Source organism: Aythya fuligula, chromosome 3 (assembly GCF_009819795.1).
Source record: "Aythya fuligula isolate bAytFul2 chromosome 3, bAytFul2.pri, whole genome shotgun sequence".
In the NCBI taxonomy this organism is placed as follows: domain Eukaryota; kingdom Metazoa; phylum Chordata; class Aves; order Anseriformes; family Anatidae; genus Aythya; species Aythya fuligula.
This window is the reverse complement of record NC_045561.1, coordinates 2,157,332-2,180,149: the sequence shown is the minus strand read 5'-3', so window position 1 is coordinate 2,180,149 and position 22,818 is coordinate 2,157,332. Positions and strand designations below refer to the sequence as shown.

General features: G+C 39.3%; 1 protein-coding gene across 6 annotated transcripts in view; it reads left to right on the top strand.

The window, feature by feature from the left end:
• Positions 1-958: 958 nt before the first annotated feature.
• The window catches only part of CCDC88A (coiled-coil domain containing 88A), an 80,798-nt gene continuing 58,938 nt past the window's right edge, over positions 959-22,818 (top strand). For 5 of the 6 annotated variants that reach the window (XM_032183767.1, XM_032183765.1, XM_032183764.1 and 2 more), the window contains exons 1-4: positions 959-1,016; positions 1,373-1,752; positions 1,851-1,951; positions 21,437-21,545. In XM_032183767.1, the coding sequence (XP_032039658.1) occupies positions 1,690-1,752; positions 1,851-1,951; positions 21,437-21,545 (273 nt within the window). In that variant the 5' untranslated portion in view covers positions 959-1,016; positions 1,373-1,689. Of the gene's footprint in view, positions 1,017-1,110; positions 1,137-1,372; positions 1,753-1,850; positions 1,952-21,436; positions 21,546-22,818 lie in introns of those variants that run through there. The other variant, XM_032183762.1, reaches the window with a different exon arrangement.

Sequence of the window (22,818 nt, the reverse complement as noted above, 5' to 3'; positions counted from 1 at the left end):
TGTAAATCATTCAACTCCATTATTTTAAAAAATCACCCCTGGAATAGAATTACATACTAATATTTCAAGGTACATATTTTTTTCTACTTTTACTTAAACTTCCTCCTCAGTTTCATCTATGGGGAAAAGGTCACAAAGGGGACTTTCTCTAACCTTGGACAATTAGGACAAATACTACCTCCAGTATTTGGGTTAGAAAACCTAATCTGTGGCTATTACTATGATGTGTTTTTTTCCAAAGACTTCATTTCAGCACCTGACTGCATTGCTTTGTGCTCTTTAGTGTGTGTGTAAAACTAAAGGTATTTGGAAAAATATTACACGGAAGAGAAACTGGATTTAAGAATTTGAGATGCTTTGTCAATAATCTGCATAGCCCACGCCCCAGACACGGCCCCGCGCGTTACTGCAGCCCTCGCGGTTAGAAACGCACAAGTGGCAGGAGCTGGCTGGAGGACAATAGCCCAGCCGAGCGCGTTGCCTGTCATCCTTCGCCTTCCTGCTACCAGGTCGCCCCCCCCTCCCTGCGCTAAGGCCCTCCAGAAAGCGGCATTTTGTGCTAGCGTGGGTGTGTCTGGGCTTCACCTCTGAGAGAAAGCCTCGCCTCGCCTCGCCTCCCCGTGTGGCGGGGCTGCGGAGCGAGCGCCCCAGCCCCCATTTCCCCCCTCAAAGCCCTCTGCGACTCCCCTTTTACTTCCCTTCTATCCCCCAACTCCCCGTTATTTCCCCGCGGCCGCCTTTTTCCCAGAGGAGCCCCGGGGGCTGCTCCCGGGGGCTCCCCCCCTCAGCCGCCCCCAGCCCAGCTGAGGCGGCGCAGCCGTTGGGCCCGCTCGCGCCCCTCCGCAACGGCCGGGAGCGCGCGCCGTGCACGAGCCCCGCTGCAGCGGCGACTCCCCCGCGGCCCCGCCCCGCGCTGAGTAGAGGTGGGGGGGGGGGGAAGAGGAAGAGAGCGCGCTGGCGGAAGGATCCGCGGGGTGGCCGGGCGGAGGGATCCGCGGGCTGCAGCCGCCCGGAGGGTAGCGGAGGGGGGGGCGGTGCTGCGGCTCGGGGCCGGCTGAGGCGAGGTGGCCGTTAGCGGGGGGCGCTGCCGGGGGAAGGGCGAGGCGGCGGGTGCCTGTCCCGCCGCCGGCCCCGCGGTGCGATTTGGTGGAGGAGGGAAGGGGTCGGAGAAGGGGAGGGGTCGGGGAAGGGATGGGGTTAGAGAGGGGAGGGGGTCGGGGAAGGGAAGGGGGGCAGGGGGCGGCTCAGCAGGGCGGGGGGCTCGGGGGGCGCGCACAGCCCCGCTGCAGCCTCGCTGTGAGGAGCTGTTTGCCGCTCTGGCTGATTTTTTCCTTCCTTCCTTCCTTCCCCCTTTTTTTTTTGTCTGATGCAGAATCCCGGTAGCCAGGCAGCCTCCCTCCTTTCTTCCCTGCCTGCCTCCCGCCTCCCCGGCACGCAGAGGGGAGAGGCACGGATAGCGGGGCTGAGATCCGCGTAGATGGGCGGCCGAACCCGTTGTTTCTTCAGAAGAGGAAGATAAACCCCAGCTGCCAGAGCATCGACTTTCTTGCTGGTGTTGCGTCGCTTTGTGAAAATGGGGCTCGCCGACTCCAGCTAAATCCTCCCAGCGCCTTAAGAGTTGCCACAGCGAAGGACTTCTCGTTTTCTGCGGCAGAGGAGCTACGTTGATGTTAGCCTCTCTTCTGTAAAATGGAGAACGAAATATTCACACCCCTCTTGGAGCAGTTCATGTCTAGCCCTCTTGTCACCTGGGTAAGCGTTCATCTTTCTCTCGCACGTTATTCGTTTATTCGCTGATCGTTTGAGAATAAGGTGGAGTTGGTGTCATGGTGATGGTGGTTGTATTTTAGGTTAAGACGTTTGGACCGTTAGCTGGAAGAAACGGGACCAACCTGGAGGAATATGTGGCGCTAGTGGATGGCGTGTTCCTGAATGAAGTCATGCTGCAAATGTAAGTGTGTGCAACTTGGGCATTGGGCTTAGTTTTTGCTGTTGTCTCGTTTCTCGTGTGTGTTTTGCTTTCTTATGAAAGCTGCTTCTTTCTTCAGAAATGATGTTAGTAAATAACTTCTTTCTTTTATACTTTACGTAGTCATGTGGTCAGTTACAAGAATACTTTAGAGCACAGCAAACATTCATCTGCTCACAGCACAGTTTAATGTCAGAGTGATGTATTTCCAGGATGTAAAGTGCATTACAGGCTGAATCATGATATCTAGAACTTACTGGAAAATTGGATCCTTTTAAATTGTTTCTCAGATTTCCTCTGAGAAGCATAAAGGTTCATTCTACAGCAAGTCATGATCATAAGATTTTAATAAATCTGTTTGGCTAATAAAATTCTAATGTATATCTTAGTTTGTGACATACAACTTCCATGCAATGAATAATGTTGTTTACTAAGCAAATGGATTGTCCTTTAACTCTTTCTGCTTTACAGTTCAAAATTTGAGTAGGTAGCAGTTGCGCAGTAAAGCTGAAACTTTGAGAGTGTAGAATGTTTTCTTACTGTGAACCACAGAAGAAACACCTTACATAGTTTTTTAAGTTGTCAGTTGAACACTGCTAAAGAAAATCCGTATAAGTATGGTGGTATAAAATCACCCAGATCAGGAAGTGCATAGTTTGCTATTTAGAAGACACAGAGATCAAAAAATTCCAGTCAGAGAAACGTTGGAATACACAACCATGTGTTCTGATTATAGTTGTTGGTTTTTTTTTTTTGTTTGTTTGGTTTTTGGTTAATCATAGTAGTGGGTGATATTCCAGTCAAAACTATAATGCTAGACTGTAATGCTTTTGTGAAGTGTATGGTGATATCATTATAGAAATACTACTAGTGGAAAAAAAATCTTTTTTTTTTTTTTTTTTTAATATTTTAGTTTTTACACAGAAATACATCTTTTGCTTGCATAGGTATGAAAAAATGCAGGCTTATGGGTGACTAGATAGATACAACTGTGCATGAGCAGCTTGTGGTGACAGCTGTTCATCAAAACACTGCTCATTGATGGGCATCCTTTTACTCCAGTTACAGTTTTTACTCATATTAAGTACTTTAAAAGCTTTTGCTGGTGGTATTCAAATTGCATAACTAATCTGTGCAAAAAAAAAAATCAACTCAACCACATATAATTTTGAATTCTCATTCTTTTGAAAGCAGTGTTTTCTTTGTCACCTACTTCTGTGCAGCTAAAATTCCAAGTACTGACTTCTATGATATCTGAAAACATGGTGGTGGAATCAAACTTTCAGAAAAAAAAATTACTGGAACTGGATTGTATTTCCAGCACATTATAATTAAGAATTGTAAGTGATGCATTCACTGAAGCATTCTATTTTTATGCTACAAGTTACTTTTTCTTGGATTATATATAAATTAAATAGATTGTAAATTATGACCGTGCATTGAGCTTGCAGAGCTTCTGTTCAGTAAAGATGTATGAGAGCTGAAAGCTGAAGGCAAATTTAGTACTGGGATAAGGTGATTTTGAGGAATATAATCTTGAAATTAAGCTTTCTCAGCAATTTTTTACCATGTTAAGAATGTATAATCTGGTTCATATATATGTGGTATTATATGTATGTAAAATGGAAAGCTGTAGAGCAGAAACATTCCCACACTTGAGGCACTCTGCATTGAATTTGGTTTTGTGCATCTTTGACAACACACTCTGATGACTGTAGTTTACTTGGGAGGAGTTGTGTGTCTTTGTTTCTGGTTGTTGTTGTTTACATAGGGGAAATGTAAATCTAAAGTAGTTCTGTAATCAGAACCATTACAAACTGCCTTAAATTAGGGATGCGTGTAAAAGGACTGTCAAACAAACAAAATGCATTTTATAAACATGCAACTATACTGGAAGGTGCATTTTTAAATGCATTGTTGGAGGGCGTTGAAATGTGTTATGACTGATTTCTACGTAGAACTGAAGCTTCTAGAACTGCATTTGTATTTTAGGGGGGTTGTTTGTTTTGGTTTGGTTTGCCAGGATTGAAAGAGGAAAAAGTGTGTCATGTTTTGCAGACACTCTGGTGAAGTCACAATGGAAACCTGTGTTAACTTCCAGTCCCATTCACTTTGAAGAGCCACATGTTAAAAATGTATCTTCATTTGTAAAAACTTTTGAAAGATTCATCTTCAACTAATCATTAATATTGCAAATTTTCAGTATTTTCCATTTTATTAGTATTTCTCTTTTTTTCTTTCAGTCTTAACCAACATATGTTGAGGAAATGTGGCAGAAAACGTATCATGTGACTTCAAAAGCAAAATATTTCTTTTTTTTTTTTTTTTAAAGGTTTCAATGACTTACTTCACATTAGAACAAGAGATCTGTAGTTAGGAGCTATGGCACACATAGACATTCTAGAGGAATAAAGTGTTGCTCTTGCAGAAGTCACCGGGAGTGTCATGTGTAGAAATAAATATGTGGAAGTTACTTTTTATGAGTGTTGTGTTGTATGGTGCTTATTATTTCCGTTACTTTTGAGAAACATGAGGATGCTAATGTTTTGATGTGAGGATAACTGTTAGTGAGCATCTGTCAGGAAGAACTTGTGTTGCTGTTGTAGGTTGGTTCCTATGCTTGGAAAGCCATTGCAGCGTTGGATGCTTTAAAGGGAGTTAAAAGCATGAGCAAGTGGAGGCTGTTAGGAGTGTTGTGGTCCCGCTGTCCTTATACTTCAATACATATTTTATTTCTGCCAAATATTGGAAAAAGCAAAAGTGTCATAGAACTGTGAGTGTTAATATTGGATTAGGTATGTTTTTTAAAATTATACAATCAAAACAGTGATTTCATTACTTAGAGATTTTTTTTGTTCTGTTTAAAAAGAGTTAATCATGCCTTCCATCAGCTACAAGTGACAGTTTGTTAGTATGGCATTTATTTTCCTTGTGCTTGTCTAGACCAAATGTGTTTTCAACAATTGTAAGGGTTCAGACCAAGGAAATAGATGCCAGTGCTGGAGTGGTTGCAGGGTAGTGGTACTGGGATAGGTGATTCTTTAAATCAGGATTAACTTTATTAGTACATAATACATCAGAAAGGGGAAAACTAACTTAGCACATTCCCTGTATGTCTTTTGTTGTTGACTTATTGGATGTTTTAGTATACATGAAAATTGCAGATTCCTTTTGGTTTCTGATTTGGTCTGAAGAGCTCTTCCTTTACTGGAGATGCTAAAGGGCATGTGCTTTTCTTTGTTTGTTTTCTGTTTTTCTTTTTTTTTTCTTTTTGTTTTTTTTTTCTTTTTTTTTAAATTAAGGGTAGTTCCAATCTTTGAGTATTAGCTCCTAACTCTAGAGAATGTCTCTCATTTCCTGTTCAAATTTAAGTCCAGTTCTTCAGAAGTGTTCAGTTACTGACTGATCCTAGCAGAAGGTAGGTATCTGATACATGGATAGAAACCCATTTGTCTTTCTAAATCTGAGCCTTCATTCTCGTATTCTTTGATACAGAAAGGAGTTAGGCTTTTGGGGAAGAAATCAGGAGCCAGATCACTGTAATGGGGTTCTGATACAGCAGAGAAATGGAGGAGCACACCGAGACTGCTTTATGCCTTTACTATACTTCAAAATGCTATATCAAAATGCTTCTAATATTACAAAATACCCAGGTACTTGAATAATGTTTATTGTGTATGCTACTAAAACCGCTATAGTTCCCCAGATTAGTCACCTGTTGCATGTCTGGGTGCAATCGCAGTAAAGTAATACTTAGTTGTCCTGGAGATGCTTTTCCAGAATCTGACTAACAAGATCTTATTTTTTTGGTCTTAATACTATTCTCTTTATATATATGCTCCTCTGATCCAGGAAGACAAAGCTGTTCTTAAAAAAAAATATATATATATATATATATCTAATTTTCTGAGTATTCTTTGTTTTCATTTCTGATAGGGCTTGTTCTCGGATAGTTAACTGAGTTACAGAATCACAGAATTTTCTAGGTTGGAAGAGACCTCAAGGTCATCGAGTCCAACCTCCAACCTAACGCTAACAGCCCTCCACTAAACCATATCCCTAAGCTCTACATCTAAGCATCTTTTGAAGACTTCCAGGGATGGTGACTCCACCACTTCCCTGGGCAGCCTGTTCCAGTGCCTCACAACCCTTTCAGTGAAGAAGTTCTTCCTAAAAAGAGTTCTAACAGGATTATGTGAGAAATGCATGAGTTCCATAAAAGTCTTGTACAAACTGTGGTTCCCAAACTGACAAGGGTCTTACCAGTTCCTTTGAATAAAAGTGCCCAGCTGCAAGTAATTAGAGGATTGGGACTTTTATTACATTTAGCACCACAATTAATATTTGGTTATGTAATGAAGACTTGGAAGTGTGCTTGAGTTTCAATGGTTTTATTTTACTTTGTGTTGGTGGAAATGAATGTTTCAAAGCAACTATTGGACAAATACCATGTGCAAAATGGGTAATGTGTAGAACCAAACTGGATTTGAGTTGATTTGATTCACTGCCTAGAGACCTGTCTGCTTTCTTCTCCATGTTCCATTCATAGCTGTCTCAATTGACTATATATTCATTGATGCTACCTATACTAGTCATTGCATCAAAAAATGTTGAAAACTACATCAAAGGATGAAGTGTTTTATTTTTCTCCTGTCTTCCTCCATTTTACTGTTCAGACCCCGTTTTTCAGTGACTGGATCCCCTTGCAGGCTTTCCACACCCATCGAATTTTCCAGGTGGACCGACTGAGTTTTCTTCCACTGCTCTGGTGGTGTGTGCCTTGAATGTGTAGACTGCTTCATTGACTCTTTTTCTGAGCTCTCAGTCTTTAGTTGTGCTTTTTTTTTTTTTTTTTTCCAAACAGTTGAGCTTGCCAGCCCATAGCTCTGGCTTGCCTATATCTTTTGCTGAGAACTGGCCTCCATCTCTAGTGCTTCAGCCAGCTGCCTGGCTCTGTGAAAGAGTGCAGGAACGTGCACTTCAAGCCAATTAACTCTTTCTTGTGAAGACCAAAGAGGAAGAAGCAGCTTCAGCAGGCTCTGGCTGGGCAGGGAGGTGGAAAACATTTTAGGGAAAATTAAATTGGTGAGTTTGGCAGCAAAAATGCAAGCATACGATATTTTAGAAAAATGTTAAATACTAACAAGTCTGTACCGTTCTTGCTTTCTTCAAGTGAATGGGTTTGATTCACGTTTTGAGATTTGCTCTGTCAGGCTTCCACAGATGCAGATAGATGTCACTGGCATTTGTGAGAGCTTTTGCTCTTAACAGTGGCTCTTGGTAGGCTTAGAGGTAGGGCCCAAAATATGTCGTAAGGAAATCAGAATCTATAACACTTGGGGCTTTTGTAGAGAAGCAAATTGTTCAGTAAATGCTTTGATAGAATGTGCACCATGGTTAAGATTGTTGGAATTGAAGTCTTTAGATTACTGAAAAATTGAAGGTTTTTATAGTGTCATGATGGTTAATTTTAGACTTAAATACCTGCCAGCAGTGAGCTTTGAATTGTGTGAATGAAGTGAACGTGGGCTGATACCTGGGCTTCTGTGGTGCCTGGGCTTTTGATAGGTAAAGGGGAGAAAAAGTATGGATTGGATGTGGAATCCTTTAAGTGTTTAACCTTTGATAATGTCTCTGTTTTACAGGTTCTTAATTTGTTTGTATCCTTTTCCACACTTCAGGTCCACTTTCCTTCATCCTGTCTCCTCCAATTTTTGTGCAGTGGTTTGCTCTTGTTATTTGCAGTATTTTGAAGCTTAGGAAGCAATTGGTCTAATCTTTGTCTGCATGTATGTGTCTGCTTCTCTGCTCTCTTCCTCATGGGTTGTCTTCAGTGCTGTTCTTTGATTATGGCTCCTTATTTCTTTTTGTGTTGGACTTCTTACCCCATTCTTAGCCTCGCCAGTAGCTGAGGCTGGGGGATAAAAGCTGAGTCTGTCTATGTGTTTTGTAAATAGCATTCTCACTTGAAACATCTAGGATCAGAATAACTTGTTTCAGCATTGAAAACGTTCTGGCAGTAAAACAGCTTATATTCACCGTGGCTTTCCAGTTGTACTTTGAGAGTACTTCTCATTTCACTCACGTTCTGCATGTTGTTTCAAAGCACTGTACAAAAATTATGTTACTAAGTTAGTAAGAGCTTTCTGGGTGTATATTTTATCTCATTTATTGCCGGAAAGGTAAGTAAGAGTATGCTGACACACTGTCTCCTTCCGTAACATAGTTCAGTTAAAGCTGTTTTGTGAAGGCTTCAGAGCAGAGATGCCAAGCGAGCTAACGGAGAGGGTGCAGGCACGGAGCGCAGTGTGGCACTGCTGGGTAGAACTGTCCTTGCACGAGGTGGAGTTGGCTTTAGCTCGAAGTCACAGGATCGTGCAGTGAATTGTCTTTGTGCCAGAGGAAGGCATCTTCATGTCAGCACTGGCAGCAGTGGTTCAGTGGTTCTGGGTTGTTGGCCAGGTGGCTCATGGAGGCATTGTTCACCTGTAGCAGCAGCCACCACTGAGCTGTGTGAACTTCCTGCTTCCAGCTGTGGCTGCCTGAAGTATTTCTGGTTGCTGGGCTGACTTTGCTTTTTATCTCTTCTTTGCTGCCACTGTTGTTGCTCCCTGTGTTGTAAGGAAAGGCAATACACAGCTTGTTTTGCTCGAGTGTTTGTACCAGAAAGTTCAGTTTGCCCAGGTTGCCACGACACATTGAACTGCCCTACGGTGTTGCTGCATTTGATGGTAGTATAGCAGCAATAAATCCCAAAGTTTTAGGTTAGCTAGAAATGTCTTACCTGGGCTGATCAGCTGCCGTCTTTCCCTGGCAAGGCTGCGTTGCTTTTGGTTCCATGGCTTGTTTGGGATCTGTGCACCGCAAGCCCTTGAGGAGCAGCTCTGTGCTCCAATCTTTCTTCTGAAAACTAATCTAGCTAACTGACAAATTGGTTGCTAAATCAAGCACATCCTAATCCTATGCTAAATTTGAGAAGCTTACTTCTAGACTTCCCTCATTTGTTTCTTCTGTTAGGGAGAGTTTTTTTTTTTTTTTTTTTTTTTTTTTTTTTTTTTTATAGCTTTGTGTTCTTTCATATATTCCTCTTATTTTTTGTTTCCTGCTCTTTTTTTCCTAAACTAAGTACAAGTTTTTTGCCTGCTGTGTCTTACTGTACCACTTTTCCCTATGTAGTAATTATTTGGGGATCAAGACATTTTTTCAGAACGCTGCTTTGTTAGAGCACATGACTTCAGTGGTCAGAGATTATTCGGTAATAGCTATGTGGAAGCCTCTGTTTGTTTGTTTTAAAGAGTTCTATATTTATACCTTAAGATGCTGCAAAGAGGCATGGCCTGAATTTGCATGCTGCTTAGGCGGTTGTTACTAAGCAGTGTTTACAAAATGCTCCCCCTTTGTTTCATTGGAGTAATTGGTGTTAAGGCGTTGAATTGAAAGCAAGGCTACTGCTTGACCTAAACTCCATTAGTCTGCTTTCCCATTGGCTCTGAAGAAAAAGCAAAAGTTTTCTGATGTATTTCTGGATTGGGAAATAGCAAGGGATGAACCCATAAGTAGCTTGTATTGTTTCTTGCTCTTCACTGAATCTCTGAATCTGTGTTGTGCATTTGGATATGCTCAGAAATGTGCTTCTTTTTCTATAGTACTGGGGGACAGAATCCACTTAGGTTTCTTACAGAATCTTATCGTATTTTAAGCTGCAGGGAGAAATTTGCTCTAGTTTTTGTTTGTGCGGTATCTTTGTTTTTCTTAAGTGAACCCTTGAGCAAAAAAATGTCTGGTGTAATTTCCTGGTAGCTTGGGAAGATACTTACTGTATATATAGAGTATTGTGTGTGCCAGATAAAAAAAAAATAATAATAAAAAAAAATACACATGCTAGCTGATATGTGATAAAAATGTAGACAAATGTTATGCTTAGTGCTGATTCGCTTCTTAGCAAGGATATTAATATGCTAAGATGAAAAGAATGCACCTCTTTTACAGGCCCTTATATGTATGCTGAGCTTGTAGATTTGGGTGGTGAACAGGGGTAAGGTCCTTGGTGTACCGCTCTATTTTTATCTAAATTGGTAGGGGGGTTGTACATTTATTGATGTGCACTGAAAATTTGGAGCACGTTTCAGTTAGTCAGCTGAAGCAGTGAGATTGCTGACATGGACAAAATCTTTACAGCAAATGTAACTTACTTATTTGGAAATGCCCTTACATCCAAGAGCCTTGTGTACAAATTCATCTTGGAATATTCTGTACAAAGGGCTCAGGTGTGTCAGTTGGCAGCCTGAATGTCACTGTGGGAAAAGGTGAAGATCTTGTATTGCTTGGAAATAGTCTTCCATTTTTTTTTTTTTTTTTGAGAGGAAAATAGGACAAAACAAATTTCCTATGTTCCAATTTCTTTGGCAGAATGTGGAGCTGCACTTTGTTCTTTTTTACTTAATTCTGTATAATCTAGATGCATACATTGGATTAAATGTTTACCCTACTAAAACCAACTAAAGTTTTGCAGAAGATCTGGGCCAAGATTCTACTTCAGGATAGGTATGTTTGGATGTTTATCCAAAACAGAGTTGTTTATGCCAACTAAAGGTCTACATTCTTCACATATGTATATTTAATTGTTAATACTTTACTTATGAAAGGTTTATTGTACTTTGTCATAATAAAGGGAATGCTAGAGCCAAGTCATATTGTTATAAGTGAAAATATTTAACTGAATTTTGTGTGGCACTATCTTTACAATTTACAAACTTTTTAGTCACTAAGACTGCAGTATTCAGGTAGCTTTGGTGTCAGCTCACTAGGCTGATTTCACATCAGCATTTCTTGCGTTTGTTAAATACTCACGGTGCTGAGATGTTAGCCTGTGGTCAGACTATTTTGAGGTACTGAATAATTGTTTTTGATAATTTATAGCTTCAGCAAAATTCAAAGTAAAATGAGCATTTTTCTAAGTCTTCCAAAGGAGAAATTAATGTTGATAATGATGTTGTTATCAAATAAAGCAAGGTATATACTACTGTGGTGTTGGAAGCTGGTTAGGGTAGAAGAGGAAAGCTACTATATACAAATTTGATACACATAAATCTCTTAAGAGGTTTTTTTTAGCTTCAGATAAAGAAGACTAGGATATGTGTGTATTGCTTATGAATCCCACATAAGTTATTTTCTCTTACAGTAATATTTTAAATTGTAGAAAGTCTATTAGGTCCACAAAGATCATTTGCTACAAGCATTGTTTTTTGCTTTTCTTTCCAAGGTAGGTTGTAAAAATATTTTCTCACTTTAATGTCCTCTGACGGTTGGTATCAAGTCATGCTGCATCTTGTGATCCAGATCTGTGAGCGCATGCTTATGCACAGCTAATCTTGATGCTGTCATCGGGTTATTGTGGGTGTGAACATTGTGATTAAACTCTCAACGTAACTGACCATTAGAACATTGCCAAAGTCAAGTAGTTTGGTTACGCTGTTCATTCGTATCAGATCAAACAGATCTTAAAGTTTGAACTCATTTGAGAGGAAGTAAAAATTGTTGACCTGTAGAGGGCAAAAAATACACAGTTCTCAAAAGCAGAAAGCAAGACTTGACTCTTCATTATCCTCAGATATTTGTTTCACAGGTGTGTCCATCTCCATCCTTGCTGCTTCTTAGAGGTCTGTCTGCTCTTGCTGCCTGTGCTGCCTTTTTGGGTTAGTTTAGTTTGGAAAGTAGTTCGGTGCAAGTACTAGAGCAGTCTAGTAAAACTGTAGTCACAGTGGGTTTTGTAAGATGAAGCTAGGGAGAAGTTGTATGGTTTACTACCTTTTCAAACAATATTTGCTTATGTTCCTGTTCAGAATCCCAAGTGTTTGATAAAGGATTTAGCTCAGTATTTGTCAATGTTTCATAAGCAGTAGCTTTTAGCTGTGGCTTGCGCGTGTGTGAAGGCCAGTGAAATGACTTCTAAAGATCACGGAAAAGAAAAACTTTAGTCATTGTGGTATAAGCTGCTCTAGAGGATTTGAAAGCTCTTGTATTTCAGAAAAAGTGTCTGCAAATGTAGGTGGAAACGTGAGTGTTACTCTGTTTGCATAGGAACATATTTTTAATTTTAGGTAGCCTTTTTTTTTTTCGTACATTTCTCCCAGATTTATTTGTTTCTTGTAGACTGGTGGGCTGTCAGCAATGGGAAGGTAAATGGTGAGTTGTTGGCAAACTGCTTTGGCAGGAATTTAGAGAGAGAGACAGACCTGTGGATTTTCTGTTTCTTTCTTAAGGTGACGTCTGACTGTGAGACCTGTGGTTGTTGGCTGTCTTGTTCTCACCTGATTGCTTGAACAATGTTTTGTCTGTCAAGTTTTTCTATTTAATACCCAGGAGTGCTTCTTTTTTTTTTGTGACAATATTAAGCCTTCTGGGATGCTCTGAACTGTGGAGATTTTCCTTTCTGTCAGTGCAACGTTTTAATGTGGAGGAAGCCAGCTTACCTTTTGTTGGCTGAGGAGCACAGGCAGGTCCCAATCTGCTCTGTGGTCCCATTGATTATGGTGGGGTGCTCACCCTGCTAATTAGGTGCACTGTTCTGCATTGTTGGCTGAAAGCTGCTGTTTTCTCTTTTTAAACATAGTACCTTTCAGTGTGGTAAGAAAAGAGTATATCTCATGGTCAAGTTGAAACAACAGTACTAAAGTTGTTTTGTATTTTGTGATGATAAGGACAGCTGTTGGCTTTGTAAGCTAAGAAATGATTTGGGGGAGATGTTAATTCAGCTATGCAAGTGTGTATTTAGTAAGTGAAAGGTGAACTGTTTTATTTCCTCTTTTTCACCTCTACCTTGTTCACCCATGTGCCTGTCTTATTAATGGAAAGGGCAGGGATACAAAACCCAGTATTTTACATAAGACTTGCATAAGTCCACTTACTTTCTTTTTTTTTTTTTTTTTTTTTTTTTTTTTTCTGTGAGTGACTTTTTCAAGCACACCAAATAGCAGAACAGACATTGATTGAGTGGGATTCTACTTCATACTTTTTTTTTTTTTTTTTTTTTTTTTTTCAAAAAAAGCTTGACTTTTGTCACTGAGTTGAAGAATGTTGGCTAAAGTAAATAGCTTTTATACTCATCCCCAGGTACACAGCGATACTGCTTCGGCTTAAGGTTTGTTTTTCTTACGTGTTCTTCAGTAAACGACCAAAATATTAGAGGGCTGGCCATCCTTTCTTCCTCTGAGTTAACTTGCTGTGTAACTGGGTAGATGCCCTCTTTCCCCATCCTATCTTAGTGTCTTTAGCTGTTCTTTTGGCCTTTCTTAATTGTTTCTCGATGAAGACTGAAGACAGTTCAGAATGATATCATATTGTCTTGATGTGACATTGTCTTAATGAAGACAGTACGGAGTGCTTGTTGCCACACAAGTGTAGTGCATCTTCCATTGACTTGTAAACCTGGCAATATCGAGATGCGAGGGGATGCCTCTTCATGCAAATAAAAGCGCTACTCATGGCTCCTCTGCTGTGAGTACCAGCCAGAGCATAGGCACCGTGCAGCTACCTGCAAGTATTCAGCCTGGGTGGGTGCTGCAGAGCAAAGGCTGCAAGCAGGGAAGCTGACCACCTAGGCTCAATACTCCCTGTGTATGTTCTTGGCAGAATTGTTCCCCGTGATCCCCCCCCCCCCCAGCCAACTGATTTGTTGATGGTTGTGTTTTTTGAAGTAAGCAAGCATAGGGGCTTCAGCCTCCTAATAGTTTATGGTGTTGGACATGTGCCTAGGAAATGGGGTTTGTGCAAGGGCCAAAAGGCTTTTGATGTTAGACCTGCGTCATAAAACTCAAGTTAACATGAGGCAAAAAAAACTTTGACACAGCTGTTGATTTTTTTGGCGTGTATGGTCAGACTTTGCAAAGTGCAGAGTTAGCAAAGCATCCTTAAACTGAGATACGCACCTCACGTTGTGGTAAAGGGTATCTCAGCATTTGTAATAATCTTTAGATGTTGGAGCAGGTTTTCTGGGAGCTGTATGAAAATGTAACTGTGCACCGATTGCTGCTTGAGAAATGTTGTCTCAAGGTAGAAATGCAGATGCTTTACAAGAGGTGGGTTGTCATAAATGCCCACTAGAAAGGCAAAAGAGAATGAGTGGTTAGTATAAATGAGAACATGTGCTCACTTATTGCAAATTAGGACATAAGTGCACAAAGATCCAGCGCCTAAGCAAGATTCAAAAGTGGACACCTGAGCAGCTCCAGAGTGTATGTGCCCTGACTCTTAAGCCAGTTGCACTGTGGCTTTCTGTTTGTCATTGTCACGTCTGCACTGTCACTGTTGTCAATAGATTGCAGCCTCAGCACATGCATGGCTTGCATAATGCTCTCTAACAGGTGGGAAGATACTATTTATTTTAATCTATTTTTCAAGTAAGAAGTGTCTGAGTTATGGCACAGGCTGAGGCATGAATTATTCTTGGGTGGAGTAATCTGTATCAACCATTTTTGTTTGTTTGTTATTTCCATGAATATAGAAATCCTGCTAAACATGTGCCAGAGCTATAGAAAAGGAGTTTTTTTTTTTGTTTTGTTTTGTTTTTTTTTCTTAATCTTTTAGTTAGGCTTAGCCTGGAAATTCTCTTCAGCAGCAAAAATTGATCATACTGATGGATGCAGGAGGAGTTTGAAGCATGCCATCTTGTACCAATGTTTCTAGAAAGTGCCTGTTTAAACATTTCAGATACCGACTGAATAACGTGCTTCTGAATCTGCCCCATTCTTTGGTACTGTGGCTCTTGTGGACCGACCCTTTGACTATAACCATTTTAAAGACTGGTCAGGCTGTACATTGAAGGCCAGTGCTCCTTTTGTTCTACGCAGAGGTGTTTCTGATAATTTCATCACCTTGTTGTACTGATTTGTCTGGTGCTGCTTAAAACAAATATGAGAGTATCAATTATTCTCCAGTGAAGTCCTAGATTTTACCTTAACTTTCACAATAAAAGGTCACTGCTGGACTAAATTCCTTTGTGAAACACTGTTTGTACATGCTTATTATTTTCTTGCTGATAGCAGTCCTGCTTTATTATTTGAAATCTATCTAAAACAATATATCAATAATTATTGAAATATTTGGCATGGAGCAAAAGCAAGCCTCATTATCCTAACTAAAGGGACTTTGTCAACAATATAACTTTATTAGGCAAGCAACAATTATGTGTAAAAGTGAATAGTGGGCTACTTTCTGTACCCTGTAACTCGGATAAAGTAGCAGTCAATATTTACTTCCCTTCGATCTGTACACTTGTGTAGAATATTTTCCAAAGTGCTTGTTTCAGCGTTTCACTGTATGTAACAAATATATTCAATGATATATTTAAAGTTAGGGTCCATTATAATATTAGACATAATGATTAAGCACTGTCAAGGAACAGATGGCAAGAGAGGACACAACTGGTTTGCAGCCTGCATAGATTTAAGCATGAAGCCATTAAGCTATCACATTCCCATTTCTAATAGATTTTGGTCAATGAAAAATTAAAGACACATAATCCCTGATTATATGAGGTCTCAATCTGTAATTCATGGCACTGGTAATGCTTCAAAATCACACAAGTTTTCTCTGTATTCAGTAGTTCCCAACTGATGTGATACTGGGATAGATGCTCTTGTCTGTTTTTACTGCTATTGAAATTAATGTATCTTGTCATAAGTAGGTTGCTCTTAAATGTAAAATTGCTTACGGGTATCTTTTACTGCTCTGCTTCCTATTGACTTCTAGACAGATTTGCCCTATTTTGCTAGGCTATTTGCCACTGAAGCAGTTTAGTATCTCCACCTAATAAAAGAAGCAATTCAGAGTTCCAGGCATGTCTTGCCTTAAAAATATGTACGGTGTAACTAGCGCAGCAGCCGCAAGAATCTTATGTTCTTAAAAAGAAAAAAACACGTTTTTTAAAGCTATCTTTTACAAAGGTCAGTTTTAGAACTGATTTATTTTCAAAATTCCATCCTTGCATATTGTTGTATTCCCAACAGCGTGTCTTACCATATTTCAGTGGTATTGCACAATTATTCAGTATTAATAAAAAAAAAAAAAAAATCAGTTGATGTAGTTTTTTCTTTAGTAATAGCAAGTATTTAACACTGATATAATTAACTGACTGAAATTGTAATAAATTAGTTGCAACAAGCTGTAAACAAATTTGAAAATGAATACTTTTGAAAACAATACAAATTCAGAGATTAAAATTTAGAATTTTATCTCTCTGCTTGAAAAATATTTGTATGTTCTATTAGTATTTCTCATTAGTTATTTCAAAATGCTAGTAGGAACATTATGTATCTATTTCTGGCTTGCAGCAATCTGACAGTGAACCGTTATAACAGCAATATATAATGGAAAACATAACAGCTAATATCATACTACGTTACTTCTGCTTTGAGAGGAACAAGTTAAGGAGTTAGTACTTCAAGTGCCTTTCTGAGAAGATGGATTGTATTGACTAAATGAAGATTATCTAAAATACTGTTGTGTGGATCAGGGAGACTACTGAGTTTTAGAGTTGGAGGCTTTGAGTGAATGAGTCGTGGTTATCAGTGTTGGGAAGGGAGTTGGGTTTAACTTTTAAATAATGGAGCTCCTGCTGAAGGACCTCATCACAGTTCTTTCAGTCACGGTGTTCAATGCAAAAAGTGAACTGTCAAGCCCCTTCTTGGCTCTTTAATGTATTTTGAAGTCCAAAATTGACAGTTCAAAGAGAATCTGAAAGATGAAATTCAGTGATTGAACGTGAGGGAACATTGGTAAGTTTAAATGCTGAAGAATTCTCCTCTTACCAAGCAGCCTCTGACTTCAATGTCTAAGTTTCAATGTGTAGGTCATTTTAGTGGGTACCCTATTAATATTTCTGTGTTACTGAAATATAATAATTTAATTACATACTATGGTTAGAAAGACAACTGCAATACAGAGGCGAAGTTTCTTTTTGACTGTAAGGTGATGAGGACAGGATTTTATTCCAAGTAGAGTTTGAAACAACCTTTTCCCAGTAGCAGTCATACATACTAGTCATTGCTAGCATTGATTGAGTGAGAGTGTCGAAGAACACTTAGCTCTGTTGTTTGAAGAATAATGGCCTAATGTGACAATCTTTACAATATGGTAAAGCAACCAAAGAAATACACTTTGAAACTTCTGCTACCTAAGTGAGTTGTTGAGGCTATGCATTTAATTTGAAATGATTGGCAGAGGTTAATAGTGGTAGTATTTCAGTGTATTTAAGTAACATAATTTTATCCATCCTCAAAAGCAAGGGGTTGATCTTTAGAGCTACTGAAAATGTTCTTTTTACCATAACGTGTTTGAGAGTTTTACTTTAAAATGTTAAAGAATCCTTGGGTTTTGGGGGTTCTGTTTGGACTGGGGCCACAATATTTTGAGAAAACGGAAGATTATTGACGTAAATTTGTTTGTTGCACCAGGTTGTCCTGAGGTTGATGTTTGGACTTCAATTGTTGATTGTATGCACCAGCAGAGGATCACATACTTGAGCTGTGAATTTTCTCCAGCAGTAAAGATACAAGCCCAGAGCACATGTGGCCCAAGTTTCCCCAGAAAAAATAAAAACAACCCCTCAGTAAACTGTTTCTTGCTATTCATGTCCTACCCCAGAAAGACCCCTCCACACACCCTGAGTTACATGCTCTCCATTTTAAGAAACAGAAATGAAACATTTTCGCCCCAAGTGGTACACCTTTTATCAAAAAGCAGGAATTTCTGTAAAATGTAAGGCATGCGTCAGCCATTGAGTTGGTCTTGACAGTTGAAGATGTGAATCACATCAGAGAGAGGGAGAGAGGTATATGGGGTAATTTGGTGGAAGTAAAGGAATGTCACATTGCTTTCAGTAGTAGTGTCTGTGAGTTAACAACTCAAAAAACCTTTGACATGCATCAGTGTTAACGCTGACACCAGACTAATGCCACAGAATTTCTGATTATCTTTGTTCATGTTTAATTTGTCAGAGTTGATCTGTATGCTGTTGGATTTTCAAGGATCAAGATGGAAAAGATGAAAGATAGGAATGATTTCTTGTAGTACCGCTGTTGAGGTGTCAGCTACGGTATTCTAATAATGCTCCAGTTCCATTAGTGTCTGATAGGGCATCTCGTGTGAGATGTGAGTTCCTCGTTTCTGTACTGTGAGGAGCAATGCTGGTATTCAGGAGCAAGGTACGGGTATAACAACACTCTCTTTCCTGATTCTGCCTATGTTATGACTTCTGGTTTCAAAAATGTATTTTCTTATCATCCAATAAAGCACAAAGCACGTGCGCCATATCTTTGGTATATGCAAGTACCAGCAGTGAAATATTTTACGATAAAACATGAAGATAGCAGTGTTGACGCAGGCGTGGAACTAAGAGCTTGTATCCTAAGAAATCTTGGACTCTAATTGCTCATGTTTTTCCTCCTCCACACAGATATCTTTGATTGTTTTAAGACAAATGACTTATTTATCTTAAAAGTGTGTAAAGATTGTTTGAATAACATCATACCAGCAGTCCTATGCAAATTCTACATTTTTAGCTCTTCCAAGATCTGCCTTTTGAAATGACAAAATCTACAGCCTGAGGTTTTATGTCATGCATGATTTAAATTCGTGCAGTTGCACACTATTTTTATGTTGGTACTAAAATAACAACTATGATGATATTCAGGGAACTTTAGTGCCCTTTGTTTTGGATGCTGTAAATAGGAGATTCAGATAAAATGTACAGCTGTAGAAATGCAGATGAAGATGATGAGAAAGCCTGTAGATAATCCGATAGTCATTAAGATTAAAGGTGAAGATTAAAGCCCCAAATCGGCCTTTTGGAGATATGAATGCTGAAGTAAGAGACTTCAGTTGATCTCTGTATGCCATCAGGTCAGCGGGATTTATCCTGGATTTTCTTTTCTGATTTCAACAAATCTGAATGAATTCAGTTTAGAAAGGAGTTCAGCTCTGCACATCCACAAGGCATAATCATTTTTAGCTCACTTAGTTTTTTACAGCTACAGGTTGACTCAAATAAATCCAATGTGACATCTTAGCATAATTTTGGATAATATATTCTGTAGCATACTTTAATTGTTTATAGCCTTTTATGGAATATGATGATGAGCATTTAGGAATGAAGCAATTACCCCTGTAAAAATCTGTCCTAATTTTTGTAGATTCCTATTTGTATATACAAGGAAGGAAATGCTGTGCAGACTGCTGTTGTGTTTAAAAATGATTGTGTTAGAGGTGTGTTTTAAATGTGATCCAGCTCCCTCTTTGCAGCAGTGTTTTGATGATATTTCCATTCATGCTTACAAATCAGGAAGTTTTGATAGCAATAAACCAAAGGAACAGCAAATTATATATATACTTCAAATATTATAAACAGCTAAAAAAAAAAAAAAAAGGCAAAGAAAACATTAAAAGGCAAATAAGGTAACTTAAGTTTATATGAAAAATATGTAAATTTTGCCTGCAGACGTATTAGTACAAAGAACACATGAAACTACCAATTGAAGTGGTGAGCTGCATTAAAATAATTCATGATACTGTCATCTTCAGGGCAGTAGGGGGAATAGCCCTTTTTGAGAGGTTGTTTACACTTACATACTACAGTTGAATTGAGTGTCTGTATGGACCCCGTGTCTATCGATGATCTTACAGGCTTAGTCTTGTAGACTGTTACATGTAGTTCCTTTAAATAAACTACACATCTGTTCTGTATGATGTACAGTATTTTTTTTCTGGTGTACTCTGCACGGCCTTCGGTTTGCATCAGTAGAACCTGGCTTTCAGGCTACAGGTCCTAGGTGTCCTGCCAGGACGATTCACACAGACCTCTAACCTGCTGCATTCCGTCTCCAGAAGAGCTCTTCAGGACTGCTCTGTGTGAAGGATACACGTGTCAGTAGGCACTTCCAATTTCCCAAATACAGACGTACCTGTCTCTGGCAATACAGGACACCCAAGGAATGGAGGGCAGGCCTGTGATGAGCACCCTTTGCTGCTCAGTACTCAGGTGATCACCTGTGAAAACGCACAGAGACCTTCCCTGAAGTGTAATTGTAGAAATTGTAGCATGAGCTCTACTATGCATTGGATAATTACCTCACTTGTATTTAAAAAATCTTTAACTTTTTCATTAGTATTCGGTTTTGTTCACTACATTATTCAGATAATTTGTTTTATTGCAAGTTACTCCTCTTTCTGCACTTGATTCCTGAATATAACCCTTTGCCTGTACACGTTATTGAATTTTGTTAAATTGCTGTCAGACTACTTTTGCACTTCATCAGGATCATGCTCAATTGTCACAGTGTTCTTTGAAGGTTTTTGTTTTTTTTTGTTCCTCCCGGTTTTTGCCGATGGCAGTTCTGGTATTCCATTGTCTAAGTCATTAATGACAATGTTGAATAAAGCCAGACCCAGCAGACACATGCCCTTGCGGGCGCCTCCAGTTTCACAGTGAGAAGTTGGTAGTTTCTTGTTCAAGTGCAGTTTTCCAGCTAGCTGCACGTTCATCTTGCAATAATACCGTTAAACAATGCAATGATATCATTAAATATCGTAAGCTGCATTGTGCAACTGTATTGAGCGGGTATCTTTGTGAAAGTTAAGAAACTTCACGTTGGCCATCTCCTAGCAATTCTCTAAGCCTTTTACAGGGTGTTGCAGGGGAGTTGCACTGGTTCTGCATTGTTTTCCTTGACAAATCACAATGACTGTTTGTTACGCTCTGTTGTATGTGCTTAACAGCATGGTATGTTGTGAGGTGTTGAAAAAAGGTGACTCATCTGCATTTCCTAAGATCCTCACAACTTTTTGAAGGAAAAAAGGATCAGTTTCCTATCTGAAACAGAGATAAACCAGTGTATTTCATATATATATTTCATATTCCTCGTTGTAAAAGTTAAAACTTAATTCTGATTTTGTGCCTTGTGATAGTAAAATAGCATCATAAAGTTTGTTAGTGTATAGACATTCATTAATGTAGCAACTCTAAATTCTGCTATTCATAATTGTCTGCATCATCAAGAATGATTACTGATGTCTGTAACGTGTGCTGGAATATTTACATTACAGCTGTGTTCTGCTTTCTGTATTTGTCAGGGATGGGGCTGCTTGTAGAGCAGTGGAAAGCTGTGTCTGTCCAGACCAAAAAAAAATCTTATATACATTCTCTTGTAATTGTGATGGGTGCTCCCAATTACACATTACATTATTAGCCTGAACACATTTGGGTGCTAACCTGACTCGTTTCAGAACACATTTCAGAACACACGTTGCCTCTGCAGTCACTTCCACTATTCCTTACTTGTGTGGACAAAATGGCGTGATTATTAGAAGAAGAAGTTATGCTCACACATTAACTATCTCATTTGTTAAATAGAGAGGTTTAAAGAATAATTTTCAGTATGTTTAATTTTTTCATTATTTTCATTTTTTTTGCAGTAATCCAAAATCTGCTAATCAGAGGATAAACAAAAAAGTCAACAATGATACATCACTAAGGATTCAGAATTTGTCTATTTTGGTGAAGCAAATAAAAACTTACTATCAGGTCAGTAATTGTTTCTTCTAGTATCTTTTGCTTATAGTTGTTTCTAAGTATACTTTTTGCAGTTACACCTTTTAAGGTAATAAAAGTAACGTTTTGAAACATCCCCAATGATTTGTTGGTTTGATCTCCTTTGATCTGCCTCTAACAGTGCATCATGGCAGAACCTGTACTTCCTCACATGTACACACATACTGTGTGTTCTTAAAAACTCCATCGTACAGTGAGAATTCCTAGCTGACGTTTCCTGCAGTGGCCAACCACTGGGCATTTTCTACTTCGCATCATTCTTTTCTTGGCAGCTACTGTATGTGGGTATACATGCTGCTGGCTTGTACTTCTAGGCTTGTCCATTTCCTAACGGTGGTCATTTTCAAACACATCTTAGTGTTTCGCTTAACAGGTGCAACAGAAAATACAGTGATGACAAGAATGGTTTTTATTTGAAAACAAAGCATTCCTTGTGCTTCTTTGGCCTTACATTATCAGTCAGTCCTAGTGCAGCAGTATAATGCACAACTGCTTCCTTTTTGGTAATTGATCTTTGCGTGATTCAGGATTTTTAATGTTGCTTCAAACCTTTCTGTTAGAAATAATTTACGTGTTGTTTTTTTTTTGTTGTTTTGTTTTTTTTTCTTTCTGGCCATTCTTCATTTTGAGATCTTTGCTGGGTTTTGTGGAAGCATGGCATTTGTGTTTCTGAGTCCCTACAAGTCTGGTTCTCAAGAAGGACTTACTGCCCAAGTCTTTGCCTCTTACCGTAGGACAGGATTGTCCTACAATTAGGATTGTACTAGCAGATTAGTTTTGAGAAGTCTTTGTTCGCTGGTTGATTAAAGAAGAGGAAACTGGGCAAGGTGGGGCAACAAGAAAGATAGAAAGAAGTATGCTACTCCAGCTGTGACACTTAAAAAAAAAAAAAAAAAAAAAAAAAAAAAAAAAAGAAAGCCTTGCTAGTCCAGCTGTGAGCAGGCCAGGCAGGATTTCATTCCTGCAGAGATTGCCTGTCATGATCTCATCCAGCAGCTTCCTTGATTAGTGACACTCGTCTGTCAAGAACCTGCAAGGGCATTGGCTTGGGCATTAAGCTTATCGGTAAATGCTGCTTCCCTTGCCCTTTAAGGATTGGCATATGCTCATACACAGCTCCTGGGAAGGTGGTGAGGAAGCTTGGTAGCCCTGTAACTTCAGCGTGGGTGACAACTGTGCAGGGCTCCTAGTCTAAGAGTAGCAGGCAGCTCTGCAGGTGTTGGGGGAAGTGTGGAAAGGATCTGCG